At 40.0% G+C, this 15,000-nt stretch overlaps 1 protein-coding gene across 1 annotated transcript in view; it reads right to left on the bottom strand.

Annotated features, from left to right (window-relative positions):
• Positions 1-342: 342 nt before the first annotated feature.
• LOC122638670 (transcriptional corepressor LEUNIG_HOMOLOG-like) overlaps positions 343-15,000 on the bottom strand; it is a 33,708-nt gene continuing 19,050 nt past the window's right edge. Inside the window, exons 12-17 of the mRNA XM_043831521.1 lie at positions 11,906-12,015; positions 11,648-11,797; positions 2,904-3,059; positions 1,462-1,578; positions 1,141-1,341; positions 343-693 (exon numbers count right to left, since the gene is read on the bottom strand). Coding sequence (XP_043687456.1) covers positions 547-693; positions 1,141-1,341; positions 1,462-1,578; positions 2,904-3,059; positions 11,648-11,797; positions 11,906-12,015 — 881 coding nt within the window. The 3' untranslated portion in view covers positions 343-546. The remainder of the gene's footprint in view (positions 694-1,140; positions 1,342-1,461; positions 1,579-2,903; positions 3,060-11,647; positions 11,798-11,905; positions 12,016-15,000) is intronic.

Genomic DNA, 15,000 nt, shown 5'->3' with positions numbered 1-15,000 from the left:
CTGCTTTAAACTATAGATATGACACTCGACAATTTTAATCCATTTACAAAATGCAGCCATCAATGAAAAGAACCTGCAACACCCAATTATGTAATTTTCTTTTCAAATATTTACATGTATCGATCCTTCTGAGTCCTGTTTTCAAATGTAGCATTTCATGTAAGTAACTACAAATTGAGTGTCTATTAGAATGTGATCCAGGATGGCATATGAACATATTCTATTCCCTCCACTGATTAACCCAATTCTACTAGTCATGATGTCTGACTAAATTCCAGATTAATGAGGCCTCAGTTTGAAATTTTGCTCTCATTCATTATCGACAATAGATATTCTTGTGAGCTGTTGTAGTAGAAGATACTGTCAGGAAGACAGTTTGGCTAAATTTCTCAATTACAAAATTTGCCACCCGATGTTTTCCTTCCCTGATGGGCCTGATGCATGGTGTACTCCGGGAATACTTGGCTTGAAAACAAATTTACGATACCTCCTTTCAAATACCAATGCTGCTGAAATGCCTACTATACACAAAAAGGAAACAAACTCTCATTTCCATAACTTCACATAACCGTCATGACTGGCTGAGGCGACCATTTCAGTACTAGGCGAGTTTGTTAATGCAGTAATTAACCCATCATGTGCTGGAAATGTCTTTGTTTTACAAGTTGACATTGGATTCCATAATTCGAGGGACTGCAGCAAATAGCACCATTAGATCTCACCAGACAATTAGAAGATAACATGAAAAAAACATGTCCACTGAAAATGATGCCAATGCTGCAAATTAGTTCTTAGTCCCCCATCCCATTCCTCCCCCCCCCCCCCCCCCAAAAAAAAAAAAAAAAAAAAAAAGAGGACCTAAACAACTACCTCTGCAAGACTTGAGAATTGCAAATAACAATGGATTTATTGTAGAAAAACATGTAAAACACCAATTATTCTAAACAATATAGAAATGGTCAGTCCTCCAACATGGTTGTTGGTTGAAGCTGAACTAATGATAAATACAGCACTTAACTGATCAACTACTAATCTTAGAAACTCAGGGAAGTGATTTACGTTAAACATCAAAGCTACAGACAATGTGGCAATAAATAGAATTTCAAAGCAACAGGATATGGATCTTAAAAAATGGCATACCTGGTAACCTCCAATAACCAGAAGTAGGGAATATCGTGGATGGAAGATGCAGGATTGGAACTTGTTATCACTGGAACACAGTTCATATGCAAATTCTCCACCTGATAAAGCTGACCAGACACGAATGCGGTCTTCACTAACAGAAGCGATATACTTCCCACTTGTGTCCCAGCAGATTGATTGTACTTCCTTGATGTGCCCCTAAAAGGGATGTGCTCTTTCCAGTAAGTTCATATAAAAATTTTCATGCAGATGGATACACACAACTGCAGTACTATCAGTACTCTGTACGTATATCAAAAAAAAAAAAAAAAAACACACCTTCAAGTTGAACCGTACACTGCCAGTCTCAACATCATGTATGTTTATGGTATTCCCAGAAGCAGCAGCTAGAAGTTGACCGACTTGTGGTTGGAATCTGACTTGTGCCATACCACCCTGATATGTTCACAGGGGTTAAGGTGAGGAAACAGAAGATCATTCTCACAACAGAATGGCTATTGTTTGGCAGAGGAAACACATGTACTTTTTATCCAAAAAATCCATCCGTATATATGTTCCTTTAATCCTGGAAAAATCTGACTTTTGACACTACGGAGGACAGATACAACCAACTACAACAAACTCAGCCTTTTCCCAACTTAATGGGGTCAGCTACATGGATCCAAACAAAACAAAGTAGGGAAAACTGAGGTCTAAACAAAGAAAAGAGGAATGAAGGGATGGGAAAAAAGGGATGGAAAATGAGATGAGAAATGAAAAACGAAAGATGAAAGTAAGAAGAAAGAGGTAGAGATGGTTTGGATAAAAATGGGGTAGCTTCTCGTTTTGTTTTTTTTTTTTTGGTTGGGGGGGTGGGACACAAATGAGTGTGGATGAAACATCAGAGAAAAGGGTCCTTGCCACCACTAGTAGAATTTTATGCTGACTAGATAGGTTTCCAATTTGTATGTTATGGAATTGTTCAAAGGCTAAATGGAATGGGTACGATGCCCAGAAATTTCAACATGCTAGGTGTAATCCTGTTGACGAGATATGATACCAATACTGACACCAGACACCAAATAGTTGTATTAAGTTCTCATTACAAACAATACTAGTCGTTATTCTCTAAAGTCCGTTCAATTCCCTTATTTGTTCTATCTAGAAAAGTGTATATATGGCATACTGTTGACAAATTTTACCAAAAAAACACTACATAAATGCTTCATTCACTGAGTTTGACAGGATATAAGTAGAGCTTAACAAAGGTAAAAGAGCAGTGGTACCGGCATATTGGATGTAGTATACACATATCAATATCCATTTCTTGGATTCCAGGAAAATGAAGCCATATGTGCCTTTCCAATATCAATGTCATTTTCTGAAAATCTTAGATAAGAACTCAGAAGTACGTTACCAGAAATGTAGGAAATCTTCAAACCAAACAAAGCAAGTGCTAGCCTCACCATACCTTGATTTTAGGTATAGATTCAACACCCCCCCCCCAAAAGTGGGAGTGGGAAAGAGAAAGAAAGAAGACTGTCAAATGAGTACAGTTTTCAAAAAATTATCTAATTTGTACAACATGATGGAATAGCGAGGTGCTACTAGGAAAGAATATCAGCAGCCTTCTTCATATTATTCTCAAGTTCTGAAGGATCCTACACTGATGTAATGAGTTTCTTGGCGTTTAAATATATAAAAAAGAAAAGGAAATTTTCAGGTGTTCCACACAAGAACCATTCTGATTGCAACAACAGATCTAAAATATTGAAGCTGACCTTGGAGATGCGTGTGCATTGACGACGATTCACATTCCAGAGCCAGATCTCATTGTTACGATCACATGAGCAAAGAAGGTCCGTTTTTTGGGGGTGGAAATCCAAGGACATCACTTGTTCACTATGTCCAATAAGCTTGCATAATGAATGGCTAAACTGAAGAACCATACATAGAAAACACATCATCAACATATGCCCTCAACAACATAAAAGTACAACAGAGGACAAGAAGAGACTAAAAAAAGGTAAAACACAGATACAACAAATACAAGCACATCCAACAACAGAGGACAAGAAGAGACAAAAAGAAAGTAAAACACAGATACAAACACAAGCATATCCATCCACAGTCAGACACCCAGAAGATGGAACCAAGTAGTTCCAAATGTTTGATCGTTTCATCAGTTAAGAAGCGATCTGTCAATGCAGATTAAAACCTGATACAAAGTGATGGAACCTCCCCCCCCCCCCTCCCCTCCCCTCCCCTCCCAACTATAAAACAAAAAAAAAGTTCTAACCAAACCTCGATGCATTTGCAGATTTTTCTGGGAGAGTGGAACCAGGTATTCACAGTGGAGGCCAAAACCCTCATAACGCATACAAGAAGATCCCCTCACCCACAGGCCCCTCCCCCCCCCAACTGTGTATCTAGAGTCGTTCTCTCACCATCTTGAAAATACAGCCCATTCAACAAGGCTCACAATCCTAAAGGAACACCATCAAAGTTGAGATAGACATTCCCATAAACATATGAGAGAACCAAAAAAAGGAACAGCAAAAAGGTGATTGAGGAGTTGTAGCATGTAACCTGCCAGTATTGTATGATAGAATATGTAAAACCCCTAAAAGCAAGTACATGCTATGTGTGAAAGAAGCATTTGGAGGCAACTATCCATTGCAGAGTTGCTCCCTTGGAGTTGAAACTGATTTTTACAGCATGGCTGATGGAACAGCTGAAGCCAAAGGCTGCAGCAGCGGGGATATTACTGTAGTCAGCACCACTTGGGCTCTTTAGAACGAGATGAACTGATGACTAATCTGATTATGAAGGCCTTGGCCATGCTCAGATGCCCTCTCTTTCATCAGGAGAAGGGCTATGGCATGCAGCTGGACAATGAAACAATAATTGGTTACACATGCCCATCCAACTTGGAAACGAAACAAATGTGAGGGACGGAACACCTCCCAGGGCACCGTCTTTGAAACTCGTACATACGCAAGTGTTAATTTTCCTATGATTGATCTTCTAATACAATGTGCTGCTTTTGAGTGGAAAGAGAATATTCTAGGCAACTATTTCGAGAAAGAGCCATCATCCGTTCTTGGCATGCATAGAAAATTAAACATACATCTGGATGGAGGTGCAAACGAGCAAATCTTCCTATAAGGAGCCAACATAGGTCACTAACACTATGGATTTCAAAATCTATAAACCTGAAATTCAATTGCTAATAGACTGTGGAATATGATAAGATGACAAAGGATTAGACAGAGATGTCCTTTTTATCGAATATTAGGTGTAGATAAGAAATCATTTAGCTCAAAGGAATGACCCCATTACACCGAACAATATTTCTAAAACCTATCTTAACCCACTCCACCTCCTGTGTCATTGTAAATAAGGTGGAGGGAAGGAAATAGGCAATAACCCTTCCCAAGGAAACTATAAAGAACCCCATCTACTGAGTAGGAATGCCCATCATTTGGCGAAACCCGTACTGGACTAAGACATACACATCAGTGGTAAGAGGATCGTCTGTTCATGCCCTTTTCCTGCTGATGAAATGAAATATATAGGGGTAGGCTATTGATGTAGATAAGTCACCTAAGAGATTATTTTTTTGAAATTAAGATTTGGGTTGGGGTCATATACATAGTTGTCCCGATGTCTAGGCAACCCAAAGCGTTGGACAGGGTCCAAAATCAAGGTGACACCAACTACGCGATCAAGACGCCTGGACGCCTAGGCGTCGCCTATGGTAATATATGTATTGGGACTTTGATCCCATGGGTTTACTTTGTAATTGGCCAATTTAATGGGCCTAAAATATGGATAGTGTTAGAAGTTGTCGTAATAAGGGGGAGGGAGTCGTGAATTAGCGTTAGAGCTAATTCACGACTTCTCCTTCAGGGGTGGTTTGGTCTTTTTGGGTTACCCTAGTGTCTAGTGATTAATTTATTATATATTGGTGGTTTTGGGGGCAGTCAAGTTCACGGCTGTGACTCCCAACCTGTTGCAGCAATTCACTTCTATTTCTCCCCTCTTCTTCTTCCTCTCTTCTTCTTTCTTCTTATTTTATTTCATGGTATCAGAGCTGGATCGATAGGGACTGGTTTACACTTACAAATATCAGTCATTCTCTGTTTGATCGAGGCTCTACAGTGGCTGTAATCTGCTTCGACAAGTTGATTGGTTTGTAGGTCTTTTCAGGCTCTCGTTGGAAGGGGTACAGCACCCTATGCTGTTTTTGATGTGTGTCTAGAGACTAGTTCGTGTTTATATGAAGAACTAGGTCTGATTTGTTTGTGGTTTTGATGAAGAATATTGAGCAGTGATTTTCTATGGTGAGTTGGTTTATGTTTTTTGGAGGAGAGTCACGATTTTTATTTTAATTGGTGAGCTATTTGTTGGCTGTCCCTGTGGTTTGTGAGAATGGTTGAAACCAAGACTACCGTGGGTGAAATCTCAGCTTCTCATCGTATTACTGATCGCAAATTAGAAGGCATATCAAATTTCCAGCAATGGAAGAAGGTTGTTCAATTAGCTTTGATTGGCCGTGATCAACAGGATCATTTAACTAAACCAAAACCTGATGGAGATACCACATGGGACACTGTTGATGCAAGGATTTTGAGCCAGATGTTAAATTCAATGGAAAATCAGATTGCAGATTTGGTGACTCATATTGATACAGTTAAGGAACTATGGGAATATTTGAATGTCCTATACTCTAGACAAGATAACCTGTCTCGTATATATGATTTGTCACAGGCGTTCTATAAAGTGGATCAAAAGAATCTCAATGTTACCCAATATTTTGCTGACTTCAAACGTTTGTATGAGGAGCTCAGTTCAGTCCTTCCTATCTCATCGGATGCACTGGCAATGCAAAATCAGCGAGAACAACTTGCTGTTATGGTATTTTTGGGTGGACTTCGTACGGAGTTTGAGTCGGCGAGGTCTCAAATTCTTGGAGGGGATAAGGTCACCACTCTTTCTGAAACTTTTTCTCTAGTTTTACATGCTTCCCGTGAGAGCAGCCAAGAGACCACTGCTGCTGAAAATTCTGCTCTTGCTTCTTTTCCACCAAACCGTGGTCCTACAGGAGGGTCGGGTAATAGTGGTGGTGGTGGTAGGGGTCGTGGGACTGGTACTAATAAAGCCCCCACGACTGGTGCTTCCGAGACTTCTGGACAGGTGCGGACCTGTCATCATTGTGGCAAGCTTGGCCACATTCAGTGCTTTTGTTGGAAACTACATGGTAAGCCACTTCAATTTGCCAACTCGGCCAACAGTGAGTCGGTTGTTTCCTCTTCTTCCAAGTCCGAGGGTAAGACTGTGACAATGTCTGATGAAGATTATGAGCGCTTTACTCAGTTTCAGAATTCCCAGTCATCTCAGTTCTCCGCTGCCACTCTGGTTCAGACAGGTAATGCTACTGCATGCCTCTCCTCCACTTCTCGTCCCTGGATCATTGATTCAGGTGCTTCGGATCACATGACTGGGGTTCCAGGTATTTTTTCCTCATTTCGTGAGTCTTCTTCCAATGTAGTGTTAGCTGATGGGTCTTTAGCTCAGGTTCGGGGTACAGGCATTGTGCATGCTACCTCATCTTTGTCCTTATCATCTGTTTCTTATTTACCTAAGTTTCCATTTAATTTGTTATCTATTCACAAGTTTACCAAAGCTCATAATTGTTCTGTCACTTTTTTCCCTGGCTATTGTGTATTTTAGGATCTCAAGTCAAAGAAGACGATTGGTAGAGGCCGGGAATCTGGGGGGCTGTATCTGCTTGAAGACACATCAACTGTGGCATGTTCGAGTGTGGCGCTTCCTCATCAGATTCATTGTCGTTTGGGTCATCCTTCATTGGAGAGTTTGAAAATTTTAGATAGTCGTTTTAAGTCCTTACCTAGTCTTAATTGTGAGTCATGTCAGTTAGGGAAACTTCACCGTGTAAGTTATCCCCCTAGAGTCAATAAACAGGCTGCCCACCTTTTTGCACTTGTTCATTCTGATGTTTGGGGCCCTTGTCCGGTTGTTTCTTAGTTAGGCTTTCGTTACTTTGCTACATTTGTTGATGATTATTCCAGAGTTACCTGGATTTATTTAATGAAGAATCGTTCTGAGTTATTCTCCATTTTTTGTGCTTTTGTTCTTGAAATTCAGAATCAGTTTCACACTTTGTTAAAAGTTCTTCGTAGTGATAATGCTAAAGAACACTTTTCTGCTCCTTTTTCTTCATTTATGGTTCAGCATGGCATTATTCATTAGTCCTCTTGTGCGGACACACCACAACAAAATGGTGTGGCCGAAAGGAAAATCAGGCATTTAATGGAGGTTACTCGCTCTCTTTTGTTTGAGATGACAGTGGCTAAAACCTTTTGGGCTGATGCTGTTTTGACAGCCTGTTATCTTATTAATCGTCTACCCTCTTTGGTTTTGTGTGGGAGTATTCCATATTCTTTATTGTTTCCTTCGCAGCCTTTGTTTGCTTTACCTCCACAGGTTTTTGGGAGTGTTTGTTTTATTAGGGATCATCGTCCTGGTCGCTCTAAATTGGATCCCAGGGCTCTTAAATGTCTTTTTGTGGGGTATTCTAAAAGTCAAAAGGGTTATCGTTGCTACTCTTTTGATTTGAAGAAATACTTTGTTACTGCTGATGTCAAATTCTTTGAGTCCACTCCATTTGTTGAGTCTTTGCTGCCTTCTTCAGATTTGGACAATGATTTGCCCCTCTATGTTGTCGCGCAATCTTCTCTTTTGCAGGATCCTTTGCCAGCAGCGCCACCTCCAGCTAAGCCACCTACTGTGTTTCATTGTCGCTCTTCTGACGAGCCAACACCTCGTATTTCAGCCTTTGACACATATAGCAAACGGTTCGCTACCTCTACCACGTCTTCTTCGCCTCCAGATCCGGATCCTCCAATAGGTACTTCCCCTTCACCTCCAGCTCCTGTTACTTCTGATTTGGATGTTCCTATTGCTTTTCGTAAGGGTGTTCGGAGTTGTACCCAACATCCTATCTCTAACTTTGTGTCCTATTCTGGTTTGTCCTCTAATTTTGTTGCTTGTCTATCCACTATTGAGAGTCATCTTATTCCTAAGTCTGTTGTCGAAGCCTTGTCTGACCCTGGGTGGAGGGTTGCTATGATTGAGGAATTATCTGCGCTGCAGGAAAATCAGGCATGGGACCTTGTTTCTTTACCCTCTGGTAAGACCTCAGTTGGCTGCCGGTGGATCTTTGTGGTGAAAGTTAATCCTGATGGGTCTGTGGCTAGGTTGAAGGCCCGTCTTGTTGCTAAAGGCTATGCCCAGGTCTATGGTATAGATTATCTAGATACTTTTTCTTCTGTTGCGAAACTTACTTCGGTTCGCATATTTCTCTCTTTGGCTGCTACACATCATTGGCCTTTGTATTAGTTGGATGTCAAGAATGCTTTCTTGCATGGTGATCTCCATGAGGAGGTGTATATGAAGCAACCTCCTGGTTTTGTTGCTCAGGGGGAGTCTGGTAAGGTGTGTCGGCTGAAGAAATCGTTGTATGGGCTGAAACAGTCACCACGGGCATGGCTTGGCTGGTTTACTGAAGTTGTGTTGCAGTTTAGACTGACTCGGTCTGAGAGTGATCATTCGGTGTTCTTCCGGTGTTCTGATGCAGGGAGGATATTTTTGGTAGTGTATGTAGATGACATTGTTATCACAGGAGATGATTCTTCATGTATTGAGAGCTTGAAGACACATTTGGGACAGCAATTTCAGACTAAGGATCTGGGACGTCTGAAATATTTCTTGGGTATTAAGGTAGCCCAATCACGGAAAGGAATTTCGCTCTCACAGCGAAAGTATGTACTTGACTTGCTTTCAGAGACAGGGTTACTGGGGTCTAAACCTTTGGATACTCCTATGGATCCTAATTTGAAACTAGTGGCTGATGGTGGTGACATCCTTGATGATCCAGAGAAGTATCAAAGGCTGGTAGGGAAACTCAACTATTTGACTGTGACTAGGCCTGACATCTCTTTTCCTGTTAGTGTACTGAGTCAGTTTATGTCCTCTCCTCGGATGTCTCATTAGGATGCAGTTATAAGAGTTTTGCGCTATATCAAGAAAGCTCCAGGCCGTGGTCTTTTGTGTTCTGATCATGGTCATGGGAGGGTTGAAGGCTTTATTGATGCTGACTGGGCAGGATCTCCAGTTGATCGAAGATCCACTTCAGGCTACTGTGTGTTTGTTGGACGAAATCTTGTTTCATGGAAGAGCAAGAAACAGACCGTTGTAGCTCGGTCCAGTACAGAATCAGAGTATCGTGCTATGGCACATGGCACATGGCACTTATGAACTGATGTGGGTTAAACAACTGATGGTAGAACTTGGGTTTGATGATGATTCTCCTATGTTACTATGGTGTGACAATCAGGCTACCATTCATATCTCTACCAATCCTGTGTTTCATGAGAGAACAAAACACATTGAGGTTGACTGTCATTTTGTTCATAAAAAGCTGCAACAAGGGATTATCTCTCCTCGTCATGTTCGAACTAGGGAGCAACTTGCTGATTTATTTACAAAGTCTTTGGGGAGTGTGAGAGTAGATTATATTTGTAACAAGCTGGGCATGATTAACATATATGCTCCAGCTTGAGGGGGAGTGTTAGAAGTTGTCGTAATAAGGGGGAGGGAGTCGTGAATTAGCGTTAGAGCTAATTCACGACTTCTCCTTCAGGGGTGGTTTGGTCTTTTTGGATTACCCTAGTGTCTAGTGATTAATTTATTATATATTGATGGTTTTGGGGGCAGTCAAGTTCACAGCTGTGACTCCCAACCTGTTGTAGCAATTCTCTTCTATTTCTCCCCTCTTCTTCTTCCTCTCTTCTTCTTTCTTCTTATTTTATTTCAAATAGAAAGTAGGAAAACGGGATTTACTTCATTAGTTTAGTAAGAGTCCTGTTTTGAGTCTACTTTCTTTATTATTTCACTTTCCAACTCAATTTAGATTACCTTTTTAGTTAAGGATAGGGTTAGGCCTTTCCTTTTTAGTGTCTAAGTCTACTTTTGAGTCTTCTATATAAGTTTGTAAGGGAGGCCAGCATTGTACACGAATTTGAATGAATAGAAAAGTTGCTTATGCAATGTTGAAATCCTGAGATAGGATAGGTGAGATGCCCATTCCCTTCCCTCATCTCCTTCCATTGGTTCTTGAATCCAAACCCTAACTTTGTTCAATTCGATCTCAAGAGTGCGACAAGTTGCTGGAATTTATTTAAACTGATTGTCACATCGATTTCTTGAAGATTACCACATCAAGATCATTGCTGCTTCAACAGGTTATTAATTTGGTGGGATTATTTCTTTTGGTTATCTTTTGAGATCTCACCATCATTCTCCAACCAATTTTGAGATCCCATTGTTCTCTTTGGGATCCTATTGCTCTCTTTCTTGTTCTTTGGAGATCTTCTATTTGATCCTGCCTGGGATTAGACCTACTCTAGTTCTAGTCTTACATTAGCTATTAACACCAATTGTCATGTATTTTCAGGCCTACCCATATATATGCCTTTTCAAGACTTTTAAAGGCATAAGCAAAACATGGGTAGGAATCAAGGGTTTAATGCTAGGTTCTGATCAGGTCAACTCAGCTGAGTTTTGGTCGGGACCAGCCAAGTTTGGACACAGGGATTTCCCAGGCCTGTTACAACCAAGTGCTGGAGGAGGATTGCCAAGTCAACTTGGATCAAAACCGACCTATTCAATCTCGAGCCCTAAATCCATCGTAAGAATGGGCATGAGAAGAGGATCCCCTCCCCATATCAGAGACCTTAGTCCAGTCTCCACTGAGAACATACACAACCATGTGGCAAGTAAGCCTTTAGTCTCCCATACCACGACCTCTTTAGATCCATTTCCTAATTCATCAGATGAGCCTTCTTGCTCTCCCCCAGATCCCAAAGGAACTTATTATTATCAGTTCAACTTCCAAAGGCAATGGACCATTATTTAGGACCTAGAGTATAAATAAGAGAGTACATTGTAATACACTTCATAAAGGACGTTGTTATCTTTAAAAAATGTGGGGTGGGGAGGGGTGGGGTGAGGGGGGGGGGGGGGAAGAAAAAGATAAGGGAGATCCTTTCTTCGAATATTCTTATGTCAGCATACTGGTTTACAGCTTTACTTTCATTATGATAGTCTAATCAATGGGGTCGGCTACAATGGCACTCAGAGGATTTAACCATAAAGAACTACATGCATCTACTGTTTTCATAGCTGAAATGATAGGCAGAAGAGTGTTTAAAGGAGAAAACATGTAAATAGGCACCTAACAAATTTTAAAAATAATTAGAAATTTATAATAATAAAGCATTCTTACACTTGGTAGAAGAAATTAAAGTTTTCAATAATAAATAGAGTTAGAACATCGGTAATGTTCAGGAACAATTCAATAACCATTAAATAAAAATCACAAACCTAAGAAGCACATAGAAAATGCATCAATGTGAATGAGGGAAAAGAAAATACTTACATCATTTGTATCCCAAATCTGTACTGTTTTATCAAAAGAAGACGTTGCCAAGATACTTGAACTTTGTCTAAATCGAACATCTGTAATCAGAAGGGAATGGTCCTCCGAAGAACTCTTGAAATCAAAGGTATCTAAGTTCCAAACTACTACCTGCCAATGGAATGAGCAATCAGCCTATGCAAAAAAAAATAATCCCTTGTGTACTAAGTGAAGACAGAAGGCACAATAAAAAAGCAAAACTGGATGAGATCCAACCACCTTCTTGTCATGCCCAGCACTGGCTAACAACTTCCCATCAGATGAGAAATGGCAACAGAAGACTTTGCTTTTACTTGAACTTAGGGAACAGACTTCTCCAAAAGAAAAGCCTGCAAGAAATGAGAATTTTTTTTTCTTTACATATAAAAAATTATAAAATAGTATATATATACATATATATATATATATATATATATATATATATATATATATATATATATATATATATATGTATGTATGTATGTGTGTGTGTGTGTATGTGTTTTATGCCAAACTAACCCTCCTACCACATGAATATTGCATCCTCCCTCAACAGTCAGTTATAAATTTACAATGTAGCATTTTCAGAACTACACATTTATTAACAAGAACATGTGTATAACACTTGTAACTTACCTTCCCCACCCCCTCTCATTGTTGGGAAAAGCTTACTTGAGTTGACTTCTTTATGGGATTGGTTCTGATCACTTATGGGCCCACCCAATCAACAAAATCCAAGTATTAAAGGGGAGTGGTAGATTTGTAAATAAACAGAATATTAGAGGGGCAATAAGGTATATGAACAAGGAAGGGAGATGGTAGGAATTATAAATTAAAGGTTAAGGGTAGCCTTGACAATAATATAAAATAAGGATAGAAGTAGGATTAGGAATAAGAGGAAGGGTATTTACGGAAATTATAATAAGATGGCTTTAGATAATATGTACAAGAGGTTGTCTTCAACCTCTCGACCGGGAACCAGCAGAAACCTATGCAGGTTTCGAATATAAGAACTCCAAGAAAGATCTGATTGATGTGCTATTTCAGGGAAATCTTCCCACCTCAATCATCTCTTGAATGCAACCAAAGGCCAACCCAAGCAGCAAATAAAGAGAGAGATTTTGAAGTTTGAAATCTGTACTGGCAGAAAGTCAGAGATCAGATTTGGTCTTCGATTGGGATCTCACAAAAGGTAAGGCTCTGGGTTTTAATTCGTTTAGGCCCAAGATACTATCACCCAAAATCCTAGAAAGGAAGAGGGATGAGAGAGTTTAAAGTCTCTATAGGAAACTGCTGGTTCCATTAGAACAGGGACCCGTACGGTGAAGTCCAGCAAATAAAGGGAAAAGAAAATACAAGGTGAGAAGATGAATAGAATAATGATAAGAATCAAGGAGAAAAATAAAAGGAAGGGGAAGGAAGAGTGCAGCTGAGGTCGGGAACAGATCAAAAAGAAGAAACCACAGTCAAACCAACCTTCAATCCTCACGATAAGCAGTAGCCAACTCAAAATCAATTTCATTCCATTCTAATTCCATCACTAGGTACATAGTATGTATAAGAACTCTCAACACAAAATAGAAACTAATTCTAACTAGAAAACTAACAATAAACAACTCAAAGCCAATCTCCCATGTAGCTAGCACTCAATGAAATAAGATGAAAATTACATTATTAACCCCAAATGACCTAATAAGTCACTACCACCTTTATTAGACTAAAAAAACAAGTTTGGCTGGTTCCGTTTGGGTATGGGTTTCCAGAACAGGTCGTGCCGGGCCAACCAAGATAATGCCGCTGAATCAATTCTCCCCCCCCTCTAAAAAGAACTCAACTTAATCATGTTCACATGAGGACCAAGGATGTCGTCCAACCCAACTCACTGGAGGAGAAACGAACCAGCTACCTTCTCAAGCTTAATTTAAGGTCCTTTGCAGGAAGAAGCTTCATTTCTTTGCCATTGTGCTTGAAAGAGTAGGTATTCGCATACCAACAATGTTGTGCTTTCTTATCAAATAGCCAAGGTTACGTAAGAATAATGTGACACACCTTCAAAGATAAGTGTTGACAGAATCGTGGGTTAGAAAGAGAGAATGAGAGAAAATAATGTGTTATGTTCATTGATAGGTAAGCCCCTCTATTTATAATAGAGGGGAAATTACAAAGAGACTAAACTAGGTGATGTGGGACTAAAACCCACATAGCCCACTTACACTTAATAACATAAGAAGAATAAAACTGTCCCAAAAAGACCAGAATACCCCCACGGTATTTTGGATTGCATATTCCAACAATAAGACATTACATATTCCTAAGATCGATTTAGGGAAAGGGGGCTGTAATTGCTGATGTAGACATGTAATAGATGCTGACCAAGGTTGCTAGAATGGAACCTCCAAGGTGAACAATCAATCTCCAGTAAGAGTGAGACCTGATCTTCAAAGGGGAGAGACTCCAAAAAATCGCAGAAGTAAAGCAGGGCAGCATTACAACACTACACCAACATAAAGGACCTTCTTCAAGCCTTGAACTGATCAAGGAGAGTTCTCTTTTAATGTTAGAACCCCCTCCAAAGCACTCGAACAGCAACAAACATTTCTAGCCCAAATCGATTTTTATCAGGGTTTTGGAAAACCCTGAAAAGAAGAGATCGATTGGGGTAGGGGTCTTCAAAAAACTTGGATAGGTGCAATATTGAGGTCGATTGGTCCTTGAAGTGGGAGTAATTAGCCCTCCAAAAATTAGCAAAAACTGAAACCCGAAAGTCAGGGTTTTTGGCAAGTAACCAAATTAGCAAGTTAAGGAATTTTTACTGTAGAAACAAATCCAGCCATCAGAAAGGGTCCAAACTTAGGTCGAGTAGGGCTTGTAGTAATAGGGAATCACCCCCAAAAGATCAGCTACATCTGATAAAGGAAACACCAAAATCGATTGGAGTCAGGGTTTCAAAACCCTGACAAGTTGAGATCGATTAGGGTATGGTGGCTGGAATTAATTAAAGCTTGGAGAAAAAGGAAATAGGGAATGAGGATAATGGAATAGGGTAGAAAGGGGCTGGAGAAGGGTGCATAGGGAGCTCCAATGGTGGAAGGTCAGCCTTCAATAGTAATAGGAAGTCGATCTCCAAAAAATTTTGGAAAACCCTAAATCGCAAAGATGATTCCAGCAGTATTTTACTATAAAAAAAAGTAGATAGAATGGAGGAGGGCAGCAACTAAATCATTGGTTAGGGATTTTACCTCATTAGTGTTGCCCCCTTACAAGGAGAAGAAGAAGAAAACCAGAGAAAGAGAAGCCGAGAGAGAGAGAGAGAGAGAGAAGAAGGAGAGGTCGAT

The sequence above is a fragment of the Telopea speciosissima genome, chromosome 9 (genome assembly GCF_018873765.1).
Source record: "Telopea speciosissima isolate NSW1024214 ecotype Mountain lineage chromosome 9, Tspe_v1, whole genome shotgun sequence".
NCBI lineage: Eukaryota > Viridiplantae > Streptophyta > Magnoliopsida > Proteales > Proteaceae > Telopea > Telopea speciosissima.
The sequence above is the reverse complement of the archived record's forward strand: the minus strand, read 5'-3'. Positions and strand labels throughout refer to the sequence as shown.